At 36.5% G+C, this 24,309-nt stretch overlaps 1 protein-coding gene across 1 annotated transcript in view; it reads right to left on the bottom strand.

Moving 5' to 3' along the window:
- The window catches only part of CPNE8 (copine 8), a 204,262-nt gene that overhangs the window by 172,392 nt on the left and 7,561 nt on the right, over positions 1–24,309 (bottom strand). Inside the window, exons 2-3 of the mRNA XM_004441153.3 lie at positions 3,791–3,831; positions 2,134–2,180 (exon numbers count right to left, since the gene is read on the bottom strand). Of these exons, the coding sequence (XP_004441210.1) occupies positions 2,134–2,180; positions 3,791–3,831 (88 nt within the window). The remainder of the gene's footprint in view (positions 1–2,133; positions 2,181–3,790; positions 3,832–24,309) is intronic.

Raw genomic sequence — 24,309 nt, 5'->3', positions numbered from 1 at the left:
CACTTTTAATTCTTTTGAAACGCTGTCTATTGAAATTGCCGCTTAACTGGTATCTCCCCATCTTCATCCATCTGCTCCTCCCTAATCTATATAATTCTGGACCCTATTCTCATTACTTTCTCAATTTCTACTTTGTTTTTATACCTCTTTTGAGTATTATTCCCTCTTACTAATACTTTTGACCCCTTCAAAGAGAAAAAAATAAACAAGTAAAATATTCTGTTTTCTGTTTTATTTTAATATTATGCCATTTTCCCTAAATAGTAGGCCTCCTCTTCCTATTTGTCTTTCATTCAGAGACAAGCTTAGAAAATAAGAATAAAGCCCCAAAGATCAATTTATAGAATTTCTTTCCATTAATAAAACCAGACTGTGAAGGCTGGGATAAGGATTCTGCAAAGCAAGGTAGTCTGATAGTAGGGGCTTTAGAGCCAGATGGCCTGGGTTGAAATCCCCACTCTGTTATTTACAACTGTGTAACTTTGGTCAGGTCACTTCAGCTTTCTGAGCTTCAGTTTCCTCTTGTGTAAAATGAGGATCATAATTGCAACTATCTCTTAAGTTTGCTGTGCAAACTAAATTAGTCAAAATATCTAACGGCCTTAGAACAGTTAGTCATTATTATTATGAAAGACCTTGTAAATTAAGTAAGAAATTTATATCTCATTGCTTAGGCAATAGGAAAGCCTTATCATCAGAGATTTGCATTGGCCTAGTCCTGTACCTTATGGATACTTATCTCAGTTCCTTTATTGGTCCCTCAAGTAATGTAATTTTCTGAACACTCCTAGTAAATGCTCAGCCCCATCTAGCCTGACACCTACGGTCAGTCAGTAGTTCCACTGGATTGTTCCAAGCCTTTGAGAAAGGGAACTCTAGAGTGAATGACAAGAGACAGCATGTCTTTTAGGAAAATAATCAAAGGAATAATTAGACAGTGGAACAAGAGAGAGGAGGGGAATGGATTGAGGAGAAGGAAGTAACAGGGAAGACAAAAGATAACATGGATCTGAATAAATGAGGTGGCTCATCTACAATTTTTTTTTTTATGAAAGAGAATTCATAACACTGGATAACTGATTAAATGAGGAAGGTCTGGGAGAGAAAGTCAAGGACGGCAACAAAAATTGCAGTTTGATATTTGGGCCATATTTGGAGCAAAGAAGAAGCAGGCATACAGTAAGACAATGAGTTTACATTTGGATATGTAGAGTTGGAGATAAACACCAAATACCCATATGGAAATGCACAGAAGCAACGAGATATGAGAAACTGGTGCTCATTAGCCCACCGACCCACTATCAGTAGGGACAATTTTTGAATTGGTTTATTCTCCCAGTTTTGAGAATAAATTGCAATGATCTCTTCTTACCCTCTCTCTCACAATTGAGATACATGAGTAAAATGGCTGACTGTAAAGCAATCTGTGGCAACAAATAGCACGAATCTCACTAGGGAAATCTCACCAGAAACTGTAACCTCATTAAAATAATGCACTAACTTCCTGAGATAACCAGCAACTACACGCAGATGGAAATGTCTATTATTTTAATATGTTCCCCTCTCCTCCAGCAATCATCCTTCCATTTGAATGCGGACATCCACTAGAAAATAAATTAACTCAAGTAATAATTCTGCCACCTTGCTTTTGCTTCACTAAACGAAGTATATTTATATTAGAAAACTGACTTTCCACTTTATTTTCAAATAAATTACTAACTGGCAAAAAGCAGGTGATAGTTGATATCAAGCACCACATTTCAAACCCTTTAAATGTGGTATTTTATGAAAATCAGCAGTTGACCTCTAAAAGTGAGACTAAGTCCACAGACTTCAATTTCCTAAGGATTGCAACACATTAAATTTACGTAATAGATTGCAACACTAAATTTACTTTTGACTGAGGAAAATACAAGTTTCAAAGCTAGAATGTTCCACAGGAAGGTCATAAATCAGCCAAATATTTAGGATTATTAAAAATGAAACACAAAGGTTACTTTCATAAAATGAAAAAAATTCAATCTTTGGGTTGAAAAAGACAACTAAAAACAGAAAAGTATCATCTTCATCAAATTATAACTTATACCATATCTTCCAGCACAGTGATTTTTTAAAAAGAATTTTAATTGTTACCTCTCTCCATTCTTTATTTCCAACTCCTTGTACATATAAGACACAAACTACAAAAGATGAAAAAAATATATATAAATGTCTTTTATAAACATCAGATATGAACATATACAATTTATTTTTCAGCTGTCCAAAAACTACATCAAAATTAATTCCTAATTCCTAGCCTTACTCTTGCAAGAAAATTGCTAGTAAATCATCAAATGATTAAAAATTTTTGTAAAGAAAGAAAAAAACTATATCAGATCTTCAGAACTTAATATGCATAGAGCTTGGCACATAAAAAATATAATAATTATTTGCTAATGTCTTCATCTACATTACACTACAGACGTAGATAAATTTTAAAACCATAGTTTAACACTTTGAAATATTTCAGTATGTTACTAGATATAAGTCAAAAGCTCTTCCTAAGATACCTACTGTGCTCAAAGCCATCATAGGAAGGACAACCTAGAGCAAATCATACACTGTATTTCATATTTGCAATTCCCACCCTTAATATTTGTAAACAGGTAAGAAACCCTGTCAACCACAAAAAGAAGTCAAAAAAAGGGAGATTAAGAGTTTGGGATAAAGATTAAGGGATTAAAAAAAATTCTGCCCATTTGTCAAATGAGCCCCAGGAATTTTTTAATACCTACAAATTGTAATGTCTTTTCCCCAATGACTACCTCAAGAATTCTTCTAACATCTAACAAAACCTTTCCCTTATAATTAAACCACATTGGTTCACACATTTGTAGAGATGGAGAGTTGCTGGGTATCAATTTCTAAATATTACAAGATTTGTAAACACTAGCTTACTTTTACATTAATTTATTTAATGATTTAATTAAATGATTTAATTAATTTAATGATTTATACATTAATTCTGCTGTTTTCTAATTCAAACAGTGTTTTTCATTTTACAAGTTACCTCCGATTTTCAATATCTCTAATTAGGAATCAAAAAATCGAGCTCAGGGGCCGGTCCAGTGGCACAAGCGGTTAAGTGTGCACACTCCACTGCAGCGGCCCGGGGTTAGCCACTTTGGATCCTGGGAGCGCACTGACGCACCGGTTGTCAAACCATGATGTGGCGGCGTCTCATATAAAGTGGAGGAAGACAGGCATGGATGTTAGTCCAGGGCCAGTCTTCCTCAGCAAAAAGAGGAGGATTGGCAGATGTTAGCTCAGGGCTGATCTTCCTCATAAAAAAAATAAAATAAAATAAATCGAGCTCATACAAGAAGATGTTACATATTTCATTTGGTTGTGTATGCCTTTATATACTGCTTTTATTTACCAAAAAAAAAGGAAAAGTATTGCTCTATGACTAAATCACTTAAAATTATCCTGCATTATGGTTGTCTTTCAAATACAGTTTCTACCATATGATCATACCATGAGGTTGTAATTTCAAAGTGAACTGTCCTACATTGGCGTCATCTGTATTTTCATCTTATCCTCAAAGTGCTAACCAGCTCCCTCTTTAGCCAGAGTACTGCCCAGGTAGATAAGAATGCAGGGCTTGAGACCATCCCCCTTCTTACTTTCTAGGCTTTAAAAGAAATACATAAACAAGAACTATGAGCTTCATACAATTTTTGCAAAATCAAGTAAAGTAAAGTAGGTAAAATAAGTAGACTGTTTCAAAAAGCAAGTAATAGATACTTACTTGGATCAGACTTCGAAAATGTGTCTCTGTCAAGAAGATTTCTGTTGAATAAAACAGAAAATGTTAAATGAATATAAGGCCAAAATGTTTATATAAATATATATAAATGTGTATATATATTATATATGTGATATATATTATATACATACATATGACTAAATAAAAATTTGCTAAAGATCTGCTTGTACTTATTCCAACTGAACATTGCTGGAGTTCAAGAAGCCAGAGGGGGCTTATTTGTTCAGCCTGGCACTGTAGTTAGCCGATAACAAGACTGTCCACATTCTAAAAGTAAAATCTCTGTGGGAGAATTCACTGTTTTAGGTTTCCTTTTATACCTTCACTAATGAGGATATAGATGCTCAGAATGTTTCCTGAATTGTGAGTTGTTACTAATGCAAAATGGTTTGAGATTCAGAGCCCACAATCACATTGGTCCATAAAATTAGATGGCAACGGTGAAGGGTCATCTATTGACATTTGTGTGGTGTCAACCCTGATGAGCTTTATGCTGCTATTGTGGTTTGAGAATTTAAGATGAAAGTACAGATCTTGTTTGAAGATTCTTTTCCGTAGAGGAAAAGATTAAAAAGGTAGACAAGGTCATTACTAGCAGCTATTTATTCTTTTTTAGAGGTATTTCCACATCTACAACAGAATAAAAATGGAAAATCAGAAAGTGTGAAAGTCTGGATTCCTCTGATATTGGGGTATCCTGTTACCTTCAGTGATAGTAACACAGTCCTACACTTTATGCTTGTAACCATAATCCTGAGTAATCCAAAAAAAAGTTAAGTTCAGTATGCTCTGATTAATAAGGCAATTATTAGAAAAATTTTCATCTAAAACTAATTTTTTTCCTAAAAAGTGATAATTTGAAGTTATATCCTTATCGGAAAAATTTGGTTATCTAGAATGATGTCTCGATGGTTCCAAAAGTTAAATTTGTATTTCATCTTCATCCTCCATTAGTTGGTAATAATTTGTAATAGCTAGATTACATTCTATGTTTAATATTTATATTAGAAATCTCATGGTTAAGCTGTCTTATTCCTCCACCAGGACTGCTATTCATGTGTATTTATCTGTACTGCCCTTGGTATCTGAATGGCCTTCTTTTTTCATATCAATCTGATATCCTTTCTTATTTCAAGTTCTCAAAAGTTACTGCTTCCATGGGATCACTGAGAAAATAAAAATGTAGTCAACAAAACAATGCAGCACAAACAAAAAAATGAGAATGTGTCTTGGAATACTCCCAGAAAGAAGAGATAATTTCAAACATATTTATACTTGGAATTAAGTCAGATTCAAAGACAACTACTCAGAAATCAAACTAAAATAATCCTTCTGTCCCCTAAGCAGACACCACGACTCCAGCAAAGGTTGACAAATAGTAAATTAAAACATTTTCATTTGAGAAATTACTGTGATATTCACAAAGGTAGTTTTCCACTTAAGTGGAAATTCTCCAGCCCTCCCTGTGTCTCCAGCTTTTGCTCATTGAGTGTCCTAAAACAATGTTATTCAGCCCTTTCTCTCCAAGTTCATAAAAATCAAAGAGAGATGACAGTGCAAAATATTACATGTGGTTGGGACTCAAAAACTATGTTATATACGCATTTAAAAGAAAATAATGTGATTTCAGTGCCCTATTTATCTAAAAAAAACCCTACCATTTTTAACTACAAATACAAAATAATGGATTTCTATCAACCATAAAGGTAAATATATTTTTAATCATAGACTTCACTGGTCACATTGTTTCTTCCAGCCATTATGATCCATAATGATAAGGTCAAAAACAAAGAAACAAAAATCTTAGATCATTTATATGATGAGAAATAAAACTCCATAAACTCTTCATAACTTAGTCCCTGAAAATTGCAATTTAACTTTCCCATTGCTGTTTGACAATAAATTTCATTTATACTTTGGTCATATGAATATAATAGAATAGACTATCTCCGACTAGATTTAATTCCCAAAAGACTACTTTATTCAAACATAAATGATTTTAAAAGTTTGGAAAAGGCAAATATTCTTAAATGCTATATATACTGCAAAAGACCAATGATTATCGCAATGCATCATAAAGTCTGGATTTATGATAAGAATGTAAGATTTTTACCTTCCCAATATCCTATGAGAAACAAAGCACATTCACATTAAGTAAAATGAGATAGGTATTATTGCAAAGCCCATTTTAGAAAAAAAGAAACTAAGCTGAGGCTCAGAGAGACTGAGAAAATGAATAAAAGCACACAGCCCAGTATAGAATAATCCAATGGAGTCAACCCTTCTGAATCCGATTTCCCTGTTCTTTACAAAATGCCAAACTGTCTAAGGAAGTCCAGAAGAAACAACTTATGTTCCTAAGCACTGGAAATGTGGAAGGTCTACCATTATACCTATTGGTTGAGCCACTAGAGTATAAAATAAAATAGATTCCTGTTCATAGACTAATATAAAGAGAGATGTTGCCTATAGAATTGGACACGAGGGTAAATCTAACTGTACTTATTCACAGCAAACTACCTTTGTTTTCTATATGAGGCATTTTAAAAAATAACACACACACACACACTCACACATATGCACACACACCTCATCAGCTTTTATATGGGAAAACTACTCTTCCCTCCATGGGGTTGTCATTTGCTTGAGCCTAAAACTCGTAATTGTCATGCTTATAACTTTACACCTATAATTTTATAACATGATGTTGAACTTCAACACTAGGTTAAAAATCCTGAACATGTCTTTCTAGATTTAGACAAATCTAAATTTAGCTAAATCTAGATTTAGCCAAAACAAGGAAGAGAGCAAATTCTTGAAAAGAAATTATGGGAAAAATACAATGTATGAGTCAGAAAACTTAACTGAAGAAATAACCTAATCAAAATTATAATCTGTGAGTTGTCTGAGTTGTTCTAGAAACCACTCATCCTCAAATTCCAACTAAATGCCTGGACTATGGACTGAAAAGAGTATGACTGAAATAGCATCACTAAAGCTGAGGCCCAACCAATTAAACTCTAACCTGCATGAAGAAATACCAGGTTAACAGGAGACGCCTATTTTGCATGAAGCCTGAAATAGGAGAATAGATGAGCAACAATTTAGTAACATCTCTCCAGGACCATCCAGGAGACAGGCTTCCCTGACTGTCCCCTTCACCGCTGAATCCTGATAGATATTAGTCCCTTACGACAGAGACTGATACATCAAGCTACCCTCACTTGATGACAATAGTCAGTTAGCTCATCTGATTTTGTGCTCTGATTTGTGCTCTGCCTGCTTTGATTCTGTGCTCAACAAGTTGCTTTCCAATTTTAAGATAGCTTCCCATAGAGTTATTAGCACAGAACTGCATTGAGTAGCTGACACAAATATTACAGTTTTCTTGACCATTATAGTTTTTATTCTCAATTGGCATTCTAAGACCTATACTGAACAGCCAGTTCACCTCTTAAAAGGACATCTCAGGTTTATCTTTCTCTAACTAGAAAATAGCAATTCTCTTTAAACTTCAGTGCAATTCTGCAAGTATTTGTCAAGCACTCTATTCTCAAGACCTAACTTGCACACGGAAGATATAATATATATTAAAGACATGTTCCCTTATTTCCAGAAGCCTGAAATTTACTAGGAAGACAAACTCACAGAAATAACTTAGAAGGAATATTGGATGGTATATAATATAATAGTTTACTATGAAGAGAAGGAAGAGAAACCTAAAAAGAGTCAAATTGATTCGGCTACAACCAAAAAAAAAAAAAAATCAGGTAGCATGGTTAGCTCTTATCTCAACTATTTTTTAAAATATACTAGAAAAAAAACAATTTTTAGGTGTGTCTATATAATTAGAATAATCTAAACAAATATATATCTTTTTTGGGTGTGTGTATGAGGAAGATCAGCCCTGAGCTAACATCCATGCCAATCCTCCTCCTTTTTGCTGAGGAAGACCCTGGGCTAACATCTGTGCCCATCTTCCTCTACTTTATATGGGATGCTGCAAGAGCATGGCCTGAGAAGCGGTGCGTCAGTGCACGCCCGGGATCCAAACCCGGGCCACTAGCAGCAGAGCGCGCACACTTAACCGCTACGTCACGTGGCCAGCCCCTAAACAAATGTATATCTTGAAATAAGTACCTTATTTTTAAAAATCTCACGTATCCTTTTCTATTATATATAATGAAGCTTTATTAGTGGAAAATAAAAATTCCTAATTCTTCATGTGTAAAATGAGCATAATAACATGATCTATTAAGGTAAAAGTGATTTGTAAGTGAGTTAACCTAAAAGTTGCAGGCCAGCTGCTCTTTCCTATTCAGTAAATGAAATCACCTAACACATACTATTCTTTGATAGTGCAGTAAACATTGGATTTTTTTTTAATTCTTTGAAAGGGAAGCAAATATTATCCTACCACAGATGCAATTTGCAAATTCACTTGGTATGTACTGTGAATTTTAAAGCTAACAGTTTCAGAGTAAAGACAATTTTACTATTTGTGACCTTTTAAAGTGCTAATTTAATAAAATATACAATATACTTGTTTTAGGGAATGTCTTCAAATTGAAGATATGAAGTGAGTTCCAAAAAGCAGTGCTATTTGCGGCCAGCAGAGCTTAGACAACATGTAAGGGGCTCTCCTGCTATATCCGAGTGGAATTATTCTATTTAATTTTCAATAAGAACAAAAATATAGCTTACAAACAGAGCCCAACAAAAAACCATTCTATTTAATTTTCCATAGGAACAAAAATATAGCTTATAAATAGAACCAAACAAAAAATTTTCTATTTAATTTTCCATAGGAACAAAAATGTAGCCTATAACTAGAGCCAAACAATGCTTTGTCATTTTACAAACATTTACCAGCATAAATTGTCCACATGTGGACAGAGAATCACATCTCTGCATCATATAATCTCCCCCAAAAATTGTTCTGTATCTATAAGCAAAATGATTCTGGATTTAATTAAAATTTAAGAAATTATTAGGGGTCTTTTATTTACCTATTATTCAGTGTAGTCTCAGGACCATTGACCACCTGCAAGGTCTTGACCCAATATTGCTTAGGCAGCCATAGAACCTAGCACAGGCTTGCACATAAGCAAGGGTTCAATGAGAACCTAGTGAATGAATGAACCGTTTCAGCATCCAATCAAAAGCGTCAGCTTTTTACCCTTCAGGTATGGTGCGGTGTTCTATTATGGAAAGAAGAGCAGAAGAGGAAGGTGGCGTTTAGGGCCTTTGCCCTAATAAGTAATCCATTAACTAAAGAAACCCGGGAGTGACTGCTTTACTGGGATTATAAACAAGATCCATGTCACTGTGATTTATAAAAGATATAAAAAATAAATATATTTATTTAAATGCACATACACATAAAATAAATATATATATTTAAATGCAGAGACACACAAAATGGTTTTCAAAGTTTTTTTTTATAAAGACAAGAAATCAAAACTTTTTTTTAAGTAACTGAAAGGAAATCGATCCAATCTTTGGAAGTGATCTGAATGTAATATTTAATCCTCTCTGACTCATTTATTCATTCTTTATTTTATTCATTAGACAAACATTATCACTGGAAACTTAGCATACAAATTTAAGAAAAAAATATTTTTCCTGAAACTACAAACTACAATTTCTTTTTTTTTTTTTTTTTTGTGAGGAAGATCAGCCCTAGCTAACATCCGTGCTAATCCTCCTCTTTTTGCCGAGAAAGACCGGCTCTGAGCTAATATCTATTGCCAATCCTCCTCCTTTTTTTTCCCCAAAGCCCCAGTAGATAGTTGTATGTCATAGTTGCACATCCTTCTAGTTGCTGTATGTGGGACGTGGCCTCAGCATGTCCAGAGAAGTGGTGCGACGTTGTGCGCCCGGGATCCGAACCCAGGCCGCCAGTAGCGGAGCGTGAGCACTTAACCACTACGCCACAGGGCCGGCCCTGAAACTACAATTTCTATGACAAGGAGAAACAGATTATGCACAGGCAAAAAGTGAAAGCTTTAGAAATAAAAAAATGAAGTATTTTGAAACTGAAGCTTACTGAAAAGTTGAAGTCAACTAGAATCTAAGATTTCAAGTAATTCTGAAGGATGGGGTCATTGGAAAGTAGTTAAGATTATCTGGCTTTCAAGAAAATAAGAAAAGACTTTCAGATTTGAAGTTGTGCAAATAAACTAAAAATTCACCTCAACAGCTTCCTCTCATAGCCTGACATACAAATAGAACTTTATCACACATGATACATATTACTCCCCAAAAAGTGAGAATAAAATAAACTTTATTTTTCAGTTTTTGCTGAAATTGGTGGGGTTTTTTTTTTCGTGAAGAAGATTGGCCCTGAGAGAACATTTGCTGCCAATCTTCATTTTTTGCTGAGAAAGATTGGCCCTGAGCTAACATCTGTGCCCATCTTTCTCTATTTTTTGTGTGTGGGACGCCGCCATGGCTTGATGAGCAGTGCATAGGTCCGTGCCCAGGATCTGAACCTGCAAACCCGAGGCCGCCAAAGTGGAGGACACAAACTTAACCACTACACACCGGGGTCAGCCCCCAAAATTGGTTTTTTAAAGTATTTATTTATTAGTACTGTTGAGCTGAAAAGGTCAGTGATAAAAATGCAGTTTCAACCTCTGCATGGGTTGAATTTAGTTTAGATACTAAAAGAAATTTGAGGGTGAGATAATTAACAATGAAAACTTTTATGTTTCTCCTGATGCATTCACCTATGATTGATATTCTTAGAAATTACTTAAAAAGAAACCCGGGGCTTTTTCAGAATCTGACATATCAGATTTGGTTTGCCTATAAGGTAAATAGAAGAAGCCATTGGTTTCATGTAATGTAGGGTTAACTCAGGGTGATCTTTCAGAAAAAGATACAGAACCCAATCCTTGATATCAGTGGAGAAGACAAACATAACATTTATGTTAACAAAAATAGGCAGAATAAAAAGAAACTGAGAACAGGATATGGGTCTTCTTAAGAAACTAAAACTCACATATAAAACTAATCTCATTTTCTTTTCCCTGATGTTGTAGCTCTTCTATTTCCTGTCTCAATGAATGGCAACCGTGAAAGGCAGAATAATGGCCCCCTAAACATATCAGCTCCTAACTCCTGGAACCTATAAATGTGACCTTATTTGGGAGAAAAAAGGTATTTGCAGATGTGATTAAATTATTGATCCTGAGATGAGATTTTCCTCGATTATCTGAGTGGGCCCTAATTGCAATCACATATATCCTTATAAGAAGGCAGAGGGAGCTTTGACACAAACAGAGGAAACAATGATGTGAACAGAGCAGAAAGAGATTTGTAGACTCTGGTCTTGAAGACTGAAGTGATGCGGCCACAAACCAAGGTATGTCAGCGGCCACCAGTAGCTGGGAATGGAAGGATTCTCCACTAGAGCTTCCAGAGGGAGAGCGGCCCTACCAACACCTTGGTTTTGGCCAAGTGATACTGATTTCAGACTTTTTGGCCTCCAGCACTGTGAGAGAACAAATTTCTGTTGTTCTAAGCCAAAAAGTTTGTGGTAATTTGTGACAACAGCCACAGGAAACTAATACAGCAACATTGTCCAATCTACTTCTCTTCTAGGCAAGATCCCGGAGCCATCTTCCCTTTTCCCTCTCCCCCTAATGCTTCCCCCACCTTGGCTTCTGCTTCCAAGTCTCAACTACTCCCCAGACCTTAGAGCTCTTAACTGGTCTTCCTGCCTCCTGTCTCTCAGTTCATTCACCAAAATGCCTCCAAGAGAAAGTCCTCTATAGTAAAACCCAACCAAACAGCTCCTTAGCATAAAACCCAGTACCCACAGAAACTCCAAACTCCTTAACACAGCACTAAATTCCTGCGACATTCTGACCCCGGCTTTATTCCCAGCTGCATCTCCATCCATATTCCACATCCTAGACTCAGCTCCAGACATGTCAGAATTTTGCAGTCCCTTAAGCTGGTATTGCCTCACATTTCTGTACTCACGTTTACCCATAGCATTCTTCCCTTTCCTTGAAATTTCCTCACCAACATCACTCTTGCTGGGAAATGCGAATTCCTCTTTCAACCTCTCCTCATTGCTGCATCCTGGGCTAGTAGAACTGATTATTCCCTCCTGTGTGTCCCATCATACCCAACCCAAACCTATATCACAAATTCTACATCTACTATTCATTTACTGAGCTGGGTGCCAGGCACCGTGCTGAGCACTTTAAATAAATCATTTCATTTAACCCTCGCCATAATCCTAACAAGCAGCAATTATTACCAGAATCCATTTTTCAGATGAGATAATAAAATTCAGATAGGTTAAATAAAGTGGCCAAAGTCACAAGAATAGTAAGTGCCTAAGGTGCATTTTTGTAAATTTTGGATTGACTTTTGATTTTGATTTTGATTTTTTGATGCTTGTATTGGTTATATTGAATATTTGTCTATGTTATTGAGAACAAAATGAAATGAACTGCAAATAATGTTATCATTCAGCATCACTTTGGAAGTTTTAGGGAATAAGATAAAATAAAAATGAGACAGTATTGGAAAGAAAACAAATTATCATTATTTGCAGGAGACTTAATTTTGTACATAAAAAACAAGAGAATTAATAAAAGCTTTCAAAATTAATAAGATAATTCAGTAAAGTGATTGGAGGCATGACAAGAACATATAGGTCAATAATTTTATAAACTCTTAATAACTGTCCTATCCAATTTGGACTACTGGGTAGTTATCTGTTGCCTTCAATTGCTGAAGTATGTGAGGGCTATGCAGCTCTCGTTCACTATAATCTCACTCCCAAATGCTGTTACCATGAAAGCAAGTCTCAGACCAAATTCTGCCAAAGAAACAAACATTCATTAGCAAGCAGGACCCAAAATAGTCATGCAATATGCTCTACAAGCTTAATGAAGTTCCAGCTCTCTGTGCTTTTCAGGCATTCCCAACAGCACCTTAAGTCACATGTGACAATATTCTGATGGCAAGATTCATCTAGCCTTCCCGTCCAATCAGTCTAGAGAAACCTCTAAACATTCTGAGCCTGTGACTGAGGAGTCCTGAGGCCTAGGGCCCCACTCTAAACGGCATAATCACAGAACCCACTAGGTATGTATGCCCTGTTCACTTATGCAATATTTCTAGCTAATCTACATACTTTATTAAGACAGCTTTACTCAGATATCATTCCCATACCATAAAATTCACCCTTTTAAAGTGTAAAATTCAGTGGTTTATAGTAAATTCACAGAGTTGTGCAACCATCACCACTATCTAACGTTAGAACATTTTCATCATTAGAACATGCTCCCCCCACAAAAAATCCCTGTACCCATTAGCAGTCATTTCCTATTCCACATCCGCCAGCCCCTGGTAACCACTAATCTACTTTCTGTCTTCATGTAGTCACCTATTCTGGACATTTCACATAAATGGAATCATACAATATATGGTCTTTTGCGACTAGTTTTTTTTCACTTAGCACAATGCTTTTAAGATTCATCCACGTTGTAACAAGTATGAGTACTTTGTTCCTTTTTACTGCCAAATAATATCCCATTGTATGGATATACCACATTTTGCTCATTAGATAATATACATTTGGGTTGTTTCCATTGTTTGGCTATTATCAGTAATGCTGCCATGAATATTTGCATACAAGTTTTTGTGTAGACACATGATTTCATTTCTCTTTGGTATATGACCAGGAGTGGAATTTCTGGGTCATATGGTAACTCTACAACATTTGGAGGAACTGCCAAACTGTTTCTCAAAGCAGCTGCACCATTTCACATTCCCACCTGCAACACATGAGGGTTCTAATTTCTCCACAACCTTTTCAGTACTTATTGTTGTCTGTCTGTCTTATTAAAACCATCTAGTGGTGTGAAGTGGTCAATCCACACATCTGATCACCATACATTTCACTAGTAAATGAAAAAGTCATTTCTGACATCCAAAGTAATTATAAAACCCTCTGGTGCCAATCAAGGATAAAGATAGTATAAAAGTCCAGAGTAGCTACTTCTGGAGTGTTGACTCTTGATTTGACCAATACATCACGTCCAAAGTATGTGGTCCTGATTAGGATACTTCAGGTTGAACACTACAATCTAACACACGCATCTATATGACACTGTCTCTGCTGAAATATTTTCAAGTAAATTATAGAAAATATAGTATCAATTAGGAAAAAACTGGAAGAAAATGTAAAATGATATTTTTAAAATCTTGGCATGAAGAATACTTTTCAGCTTTACACAAAGCCCAGAGAAAAGGTTAACTTATTTGATAATGAATGCATTTTAAACTTGAACACAGAAATGATACAATAATTAAAGTTAAAATACATTTGTTACATATATGATGATGATAGATAAAATGTCAAAGCTATAAATATACAAAGCATTCTCTAAATTAATGAAAAAAATATCTAAACACTCCACAAGTAAAATGGGCTACAGAAGTGAATAGGTATTTTATAAGAGAAGAAATACAGTTAGTCATTGAACATATTAAATGAAGTTCATCCCCAACAATAAGCAATGACATGCAGATAAAATAAATAATAAGAGTGTTCTCCTGTGATATAGATAAACAAATATTAGCTGCATGAATTAGGACTCATTTAGTGGTAAGTGACATAAAAGAGGGAAATTTATGATGAAAATATGGAGACGTTTTATGGAGCCCAGAGTCAGGAACGTACCTGAGCCTATGGAAAGAATTAAAACAAGAACAGGAACACGAGGCCCTGATAAATCATCAGAGACCAGCACCACAAAGCAATGAGCAGGGCTCCACAGGCAGCAGGCAGCAAGACCACATGCCAGGCCCTGTAGCAAAAGGGCATTACTGCAGCTTCCCAGTGGCACGTCAACAGCGACAGTTTACCAATAGCAGAGAGGGCTCTGTGGAGGCAGCAGAGAAAGAAAGAGGGATTTACTGGAATAGCAGCTGAGGTCATTCTTTTAGAGAGGTGCACTTGAGTTCTGGCTCTCCAGGCAGGGGGCACCAGGCTTGCAGATAGAAAGTCAGGTTCAGGTATTAATACCCAAAGTGGAAAATCCAAGGAAAAACTGTGTCCATCTTGTCTACATCATCATAACATGGATATTAATGGAAGCATGCCTTGTATATATATCTAAATAAACGCACAGAGCGATATCTGGTTGGTATGATCTAACATTGGGTGGAACTGGGGGTGATTTGTACATTCTCTTTTGTTCTTTTCAACGCTGTTTGGTTTGTTTGTTTGCATGTTTTCACAATGAGCATGTAGCACTTTTTTAAAAATTACAGATTTTTTTAGAGACCCTGCACTATCTTCATGATGTGATCTACTATTTTCCAACTATTTCTGTTGAATGCCATTTTAAAAATAAGAGTTCCTTGCTAAGTGACAGGAACTTTCTAAACACTTTAATGATTTTATATTATACAATCCTCATAGCAACTACAGTATATGAGAAGGAATTTCTATCCCCATTTAAAAACCAAAGCACAGAGAGATTAATTTATCTGAACGCGCATAGTTGCTAACATGGAGCTGCAGTTTAAATCCAGATCTTTCAACCTCTAAACTTGTGCTCTGCTCCTTAATACATTACACCAGTTCCCTGATTATGTTACAACACTTGAGATTGTGTATCATCACTTTCCTCAATCCCTCCTCCTGCCTACTCTACAAGCAGTAACCACTTTCAGCTCGCTTGCTAAAAGCAAGGTAGGCAATGAGCTTGCTTGCACATATTTTTTGTGTGTGTGTGTGAGGAAGATCAGCCCGGAGCTAACATCCGTGCCTATCCTCCTCAAGACTGGCCCTGGGCTAACATCTGTGCCTGTCTTCCTCCACTTTATATGGCACGCCGCCACAGCGTGGCCTGACAGGTGGTGCATTGGTGCGTGCCCAGGATCCGAACCCAGGCCGCCAGCAGCAGAGCGCACGCACTTAACCACTACACCATGGGGCCGGCCCCATTGCTTGCACATATTTTATTTTATTTGTTTTTTATTTATTTTTTTTTATAAAGGGGGTGGGCAGAGGTAGATTTTATTTTATTTTATTTTATTTTATTTTATTTATTTTATTATTTTATTTTATTTTATTTTATTTTATTTTATTTTATTTTATTTTATTTTATTTTATTTTATATTTTATTTTATTTTATTTTATTTTATGAGGAAGATCAGCCCTGAGCTAACATCCATGCTAATCCTCCTCTTTTTGCTGAGGACGACTGGCCCTGGGCTAACATCCGTGCTCATCTTCCTCCATTTTGTATGGGACGCCGTCACAGCACGGCTTGACAAGCAGTGTGTCAGTGCGCTCCCGGGATCCGAACCTGGGCTGGCAACAGCGGAGCACGCGCACTTAACCACTATGCCACGGGGCTGGCCCCAACTTGCACAGAGTTTAAACAATCAGCTAGATTAGCAGTCTTTCAGGATTTATTACTTCTCCCAGAGTCAGTGCATGAAGCATGTCTGTAAGTGACAATCACTCGTCCTAAAACCAAGAGCTGATGAGTGTGAGAGGTCCACAAATCACCACAAAGTAGAAAGCTGAAAGCTAACACTACTCTGACCAACATCAGCTCAGATGTTGCTGCCTTCCAAGCACCACTCCCAAAATATATTGGTCACATGACTAGGTTTTCTAACTCTTTGTTTCTTTGTCTTTTAGCTGCTGAGTGATATATTGTTTCTGTGGGGAAAAAGTAATGTATCTTCAGGCTCAACATTTCAAAAGAAAATCTTTATATGCAGGGTTGTCTTGAGTGAGCTCTCTTTAAGATTTATCAATCAATACATAGATATACCAATCAATACATACATCATCAATATCTAGACATCTATGCCAATGAGAAAAATAATATGCCTATAAAGGTAAGGCTAGGTCGAGAGGGTGTTGTTTTGTTCTGTCCTCCAGATTTTAAATAATGTCTTCTGTGATTTCTTTGGATCATTGATCATTGAACAATTCATTGTTCTTAAGAGCAATCTGAGCCTAGCAGAATCAACAACAGAATTTAAACAGAAGAGGAATGAATCTGGAAAGGAAATTTGTTTGTAAGCATAAATGACCAGCTGAGCTAGGGCGACTGAGAATAATTTTTTAATATGTGTCTGTTATCCTTGTCACAGATGATTAGACCAGGAATTTGCCCCGACTCAAAAACTCACCTAAGTCCAAAAAAAAACCAGCTCAGTAGCAACTATGAACCCATGCTGCAAATAGTTCTACAAATCCTAAAAAATAACAAAGTGAAACAGACATAGGCAATTGTTCAGCCACAATTGATTTTTTTTTTATTTATTTCATGCCAACCATAACTGGAAAGCATTTCTGCATTTATGCCTTCCGGTCACGGACTCCATTCATCTGGGATGCTCTATTTTCCTTTCTTCAACTATACACTGAATAAATAATTATTAAGCACTTTCTATATACAAAACATTGGACTAGATACTAAACAGATACAAAGGTGAATAAGACACAGTTCCTGTCCTACAGGAATTTATAATTTAATAATTGGCTAATACCTCTTTCAAATGTTTATTCAACAAGCACTAAGTTACTAAGTGACAGAAAAAAGATTTCATGTTGGAGACTGTGATATGAACACATGGGCTCCTGGCCCTAAAATATTTATATTCCATTAAGGGGACAGATTTGTAAACAAATATGTGCAGCAAAATGTGGAACGCACATAATAAATTCATTACAGATACAGAAAAGGAAGGATAGTCAATTCTAGGTGAAGGATCAGGGAAAGTCTTCATTGTGAGAGTGATGTTTGAACTATCAATAGAGTCTATGGAGTGAGGTAATAAAGTGCAGCAGAACTATTCCCATGAGAACGAAGTCCTGAGCATCATGGTTCTCTCAGGAAATGCAAGTGGTGTGAGTTTAAGAGACAGTTTAGAGAGGACAGTGGGGAAGGAGAGAGTCGTGGGACATGGAGAGAAAAAGATGAGGCTGAAAAGCTAGGTCAGGGTGTGGAAGACCCTCAAGGACTTATGTCATAGGAAATTAATGGGTTTTAAAGAAAAGGGTAAGAGCGTGATGGTATCTGCCATTTTTGAACAGGACTCGGGCAGCCCAATGTGCAGGATTCGTGGCAGGGAGGAGGAGGTTGGCCAAAGTGGATGGGAGGTTGGAAGAGGCAAGGAATGCGTGCCACGATCTCTGCAGGAGCCAGACAGGTCTGGACCCAGTCAAAAGCAGAGTGGTCAGCCATGTTAAAGACATGATGTAGAAGAGGCAGAAGTTCAGGGCTTGGGCTCAACTGGCAGAAATTCTACTGGGGTATTGAGAGCATAGAGAAAATGGTGGGGAGGACTTATGCCCTTGTAGGGAAGCAAACTGGAATTTCAGGAGTACTAATATGTAGTTTGAAAAATCCCTGAAGCAATTCTGATGACGATAACCCTTGTTTAGAATAGTTGGTTTAGACCATGCCCCCAAAATGAAAGTAATACAACCACACAGTAACTTCATTTTTCAAATCACAGTATTTTACATGTGTGTTGGAAATGTTCATCATCATCACCATCACCATCATATATTAAACTAATTCATCCGTTTATTGCCCTCTTTGAAACAAAGTGGCTTTATAATTCTGTTTTTTTCTAATTTTATAGTTAGAACCACTCTTGAAGTCAGTGTCTCTGGAAAGATTTGATGTAATCAGGGAAGACATAACATTTTAGGTTAAATATAATCAATTGAGCACTTAGATACTTCAGCTGTGTTACAAGCACCTAGGAAATTATTTAGGCAATCCAACAAAACTTTATAACTAGACAAGTGTGAGAAATGACATGATTTATGGACAGTGACTTGACTTAATAGTGACTTGACTTAAACGTGATCATGTTTTATTTGTGCATATGAAAACAAGTTCTGTTTTTCTCCTTTTTTCTACAGAAAGCATTGTTTCCTCGTCCGTTTTCCTGTTCTCAACACTTTTTTTTAGTTGAATTTAGGCTTTTCTAAAATTTTGTCTTACCACATCGTGGCACAAAATTAAAACTAGTGGAACAAATACACAGGGAAAGCACGTTAGCAGATGAGAAACCTATTGCTTCTTGAAGAGGCCAGGCCACCAGTAGCTCTTCTTACCCCAGATTATACCCAAGTGAAACCATCATGTCTTGCTTCACTTTATCAGTTCAATTTAACAAGTAATTCATTAGAAACATCTTTCCCCAAGTCAAACCCTTAGGTCAAAGATATGCTTATTTATTTTCCTATTTAGAGATGTTATATAGGATATCAAACATACAAATTCTATTACTTCTCACTTTGTCTCCATTTTTTTTTTGCATACTATTCATCCCAGATTAAACAAGCAAATCATCTGCCAGTATTCAAAAAGTACTGTGTCCACTTCTAGAACTAGCTTTGCTGTGCTTAGAGACAAAGTAAGTTAAACTTGAAATTCCTTGTTTCTCACATCTTCACAAATGAAACTTTATTGAATGTTTTATATTAACTAAGATTGAATAATTACATTTTTATTAAATTGTATGGTAAAGTCAGTAATTTTAATGCTCTTACTGTGTATATAAACTAATATTTTTTAAGGGTATAGACATACACAAATTCATGGGTGTCCAGATTCATTCTTCCAATCTGTCCATCAGGGAACAAACAGTTATTGAAAACCTTCTATGTGCAAAGCACACAGTTAGGTTTTGTGAAAATCAATGATAAAACAAATACACACTCTTAAAACTGGTAGGGGAGACAGACATGCAAAAACCTAAATAATTATAAGCAGAATAAAATAAAAGTCCAAGAAATGTGGTGTGGGAACTCAAAGGAAGGAACAATTAATTACAGTTGCAGGAGTCTAGGAAAACATCACGGGTTGCTGTAAGTGAGGTATACCTTGACAACAAAAGATAGGCTCAGAAATGCGAAGGGGTGGGCAGGAGGCTTTTCAGCCTGTCTGACAGCATCAACAATAGTGAGAAATGAAAGGATACACAAGGGACTTGGAGACTAGCCAGTGCTCCACTTGGGCTGGAGTCCACGTCTGAGAGGAGACTGGAAGGGGCTATGGGCAGGATGAGGAAAGACCCTGAACACCATGTTAAGGTGCTTGGATTCTATTCTGTAAGCAGGGGGAAACACTGAAACTTTCTGCAAAAGGAAAATCACACAATTCAGTCTCTAGGATGCTAACTACACAACACGTGAAAAACAGACCAAAGAAGTGAATTCTGGAACCACAGAGAATAATTCAGAGAATATTTTAATAGTCTGGGAGAAAGCAACAACTTCCTAAACAAGAATGGTGGCAGCAGGAATGGGAAGGAAGTGACACTTTGGAGAGCTGCGTAGACAAGCTTCAGTGACTGATCAATAACTGTAAGTCAAAGGTTATAACAATTAAAAAGTAACAGTATACAGGGGCCGGCCTGGTGGTGTGGTGGTGAAGTGCGCACGCTCCGCTGCTGGCTGCCCGGGTTCAGATCCCAGGCGCACACCGATGCACCGCTTGTCAGGCCATGCTGTGGCGGCGTCCCATATAAAGTAGAGGAAGATAGGCAAGATGTTAGCCCAGGGCCAGTCTTCCTCAGCAAAAAGAGGAGGATTGGCATGGATTAACGTTAGCTCAGGGATGATCTTCCTCACACACACAAAAAAGTAACAGTATACATGCCACATAGTATTGGTTCATTTTATTTCAAAAGTTGACTATAGCACTCTTTCCCACAAAGCCCAGATGCCCCCTAGGAATCCCTCCAGCTACCACTCCTGGCAGCCAGCACTTAGTAACAATTAATCAGTTAACACAAGATTGAACCCACTTGCCATCTCCACTATAAGCTCTGTATTTGCCACAGAGATATAAATGGTGTGAAAAAAAGGTAATATTACAAAGGTAAATTGCAAGAAAGGCACAGATAGTTATCAACATCAAACATTGCTCATTTTCAGGATGAAGAAAGGTAGCTATAGATCCCTATTGAGAGGAAAAACTAGAACAGCAACAGCAGAACTTGACATCCCTTCGGGAGACTATTAAGTGAAATAAGGACTTGCAACTAGGAAGTGGTTGGCATTAGAAATAATCTACCTTAACTTAATCCCTTAAAAAACTCAGACACTAGGATTAGGGCCTAAATTTTCAAATTGGCATTGACAATCGATCACAAGACTTCCTTCAGTCAGAGCATGTTTACATTTTATTTCAAGGTCCTGCCTCAGTACCATAGAACTATCAAGCTCCATGTGACATCCCAGGTCATCTAGACCAGAGATTCAACCTTTCATAGGAACTAATGCCCAGAGAAGTGGCTAGATTGTCAGAGGTCACACAGCCAGTGTCAGGAACAGAATAAAAGCTCAGGGATTTCCATTATACCTTGCTGACACACTCCAAAAGAAAGCAAGAAGTCACATAAATGACATTCAAATGACAAAATGGTTTAAGTGAAACAAAGAAACTGAAACCATTTAATTCAAATTATGAGACAAATCTTGAGTTGAAAGTCAATCCTCTTTTAGCTGGTATATTTCAAACTTCTCTCCAAAAATATTTTTAAATTCACCAATTTAAATTACCAATTAAGAGAAACATTCACAAATAACTTAATATTGATTATGCCTCCTTTTCCCAATGCCTACAAAGAGGCTTTGGATGAAACCACTGGCATAAAAATCAATTGAGATCAACTTTCTAATATTTCTGCTTCCACAATTAATTTAAAAGTTGAGATAGCAAGATAAGTCAGATAATATGCTCCAAAATAGTAGGTAATTTGCATGGGCTTAACAAATACAGTTATTGTTTTGGTATAGTTCTCAGGTATCACGTTGAGTCTCCCTCATTTGCTCTCACTCTACTAGCTCGCTCGCTCTCTCGTATTCTTGGCTTTATAGCTGGGAAACATGAAAACAGAGTTATATACATTGAGATGATGCAACAGTAAGGAGCTGTGGGCAATGAGAAACAAATTTCTCAAAATGATTCTAAAACCACCATTATGCTAACTAAGGCTCAGAAATGTGTTGGTTTCAACCAGTTATGGCAATTATAATCATATCTGGTTCATTACGCTCTGACATTTGAGATGGTTCTTAAAATTAATGTGTCACTTGTTACTTGTTATATATATAGACAGAGAGAGAGGGAGAGCAGCTAATTAGCAAAGTAGAAAATACTGACTTTTACAAATTCATGTCACAATTCAGCCAGTCAGAATACTGTAGTGACATTTTCAATATCTAAGTAATTATTTTATTTACATGGAATTCTGAAGAACATATTTGTCATGAAAGGAACGCTGGAATTTATTAATGTAAAGCTAGCAAGTTAAATGGTGACTTCCTCATTATTAAGAAAGCAGTGGATTGAAATGACAGGGCTTGAGGTCAATTCTCAACTCCAAAGGCAAATACAAATGTCATACAGTCAATTCAATTAATTTTCCTCTACTTTTAATTTGCCTAGTACATCACCTTTCTCTAGCATTTAGCTTTCATCTCACCCGGCCTGCTGATTTCCAGTTAAATAGTCCTCTCATTACTTAATTTTCCACAGCTTCATTAGGTAACTCAGCAGTGGAAAAAAGATAAGTATCAATACTTGGAAATTAAACATCAAATTGTTAAAGTTTATGCCATTCATCTGAATTGTTCTACCCACAGCTCTCATCAGTTGGAGACAGATAAAATGCAAAAGAATTCCGTATTCGTCTTTGTGACAGTATTGATATTGGCTACTGTAATTGTGTCTCCCAGCTTTGTAACTTTTCAGTCACTGACACATCAATACTGATAGGAAAGAGCCCCATCCTTAAAGCCTAAAATAGAGAACATAGGGAAGAGTGACAGCATATGGCCAGTGGTCAGAAAAATACACCTAAGAATTAGACATATAAGGACTCAACCTTGCTACCTCCTAGATGTGTGACTTAGGCCAAATTACTTCAATTCTCTCTGAACCTCAATCTCACCTGTAAAATAAGACATAACATCACCTGTTTTACAGAATTGTTGTAAGGACTGAGTGAATTAGCATATGTTAAGCGCCTTATACACTGCCTCACATAGATTTAGATTTTGACATGAATTTAAACAAAATGTATAACAAATGTCCAAGCTGTCATGTTTTTGCCCTATTAGTACAGCTTGTGTTTGAATGGCTTTACTGTCTAATAAATAGAAATATTTCCCAGGGACTATCAATGATATTTTGTTTTTCAGAGTTTCAGGAAGTTATCTGGTAATTCCCTCAGAATATTTGCAGTATTATTCTTTACAGAATAAACTTGACAAAATGTCTCACAATTTGAAAAAGAACGCCCAATAGCTGATGTCACCGGCTGAAGAGGCATTACACTGATGATTGTCATAAGTTTGAAAATATTAAGGTATTGTGTGTCAGACAGTGGACATCGGCCATTGGGGCAAGGCACCTTTTAAATACGTCTCATTTTATTATTGGCAATAAATGCTTGCCCACCTTCTGCCTGTGCTATTTTCTACTCGGATATCTGTTTTATCACATGTCTAACACGAAAGAGCTGTCTAAACATCAGCCTGTTGATTTTATTGGTTAGATGCAAGATTGTGCTGGAATGTGCTCTCACCCTAAAACTTTGTTGTTAAAGACTACCTCCTACCTGTCAAATCCCCTTAGTCCAGTCTGACTGTGTGTGTTGGAGTGGGGAAGCTGTGGGGCGGAATCTGTAGAAATTGAGTACACGTTTTCAAATCCACACTCTTCTGACCACTGTTTTACTCTACATTGCCTCCACATTTGGGTCTTCAGCCTGGGCTATAATATATGGTCTTTTACGTGCAGCTTTATAACTGTTACCTTGCATTTCATGTTTCTCTGACTCCCCAAACGGATTGTAAATTTGTCCAAAGTACAGGTACCCTCTCTTCCATATGTATGCCGCACGGTAATATATTGATAAGAAACTGACATAAGACTAACAGCTATCAAGTGCTTTTCTCGTGACAGACATGTGCTGAGCACTTTATAGACTTTATTTCATTTACTTCTCCAATAGTTCTATAAATTTAGTTTTTAAATCATTTCCATGTTACTGATTAGGAAATGAGATTCCACAAGTTGAACTAAGTTACCCAAAAGAACATTCCAAAAAGGGATAAAAATGGGATTTAAAGACATCTGTCTGACTTCTAATTCCATTTTCTTGCTGTTATGCTCTGCTGCCCCAAATTCTCATTAATCTTTAAGCGCAACCTTCTCATGGGAATAAAAGTATTTAGATAGGTGCAGCCGGTGAGTTTAGACTTGGCTCTGCTTATTTAAAGAGCAATGGGGGCAAAAATAGCCAAAACAAGCTATTCAAGTCCCCTTGAGAAGATAGCTTATTAATAACTTCAGCTCTAGAAAACTATCCCCAGGAAAAGAAAATCATAGATGTCACCAAGTGTTTGTAAATAAGAATCTCATCTGTGGCATTATTTTAAATAGTAACTCTTTGAAATAAATTTTGGAAAA

This window comes from Ceratotherium simum, chromosome 17 (genome assembly GCF_057802395.1).
Source record: "Ceratotherium simum simum isolate JZ-2026a chromosome 17, ASM5780239v1, whole genome shotgun sequence".
Classification (NCBI taxonomy): Eukaryota; Metazoa; Chordata; class Mammalia; order Perissodactyla; family Rhinocerotidae; genus Ceratotherium; species Ceratotherium simum.
Note: the sequence above shows the minus strand (reverse complement) of the source record. Positions and strands in the feature narration are given on the sequence as shown.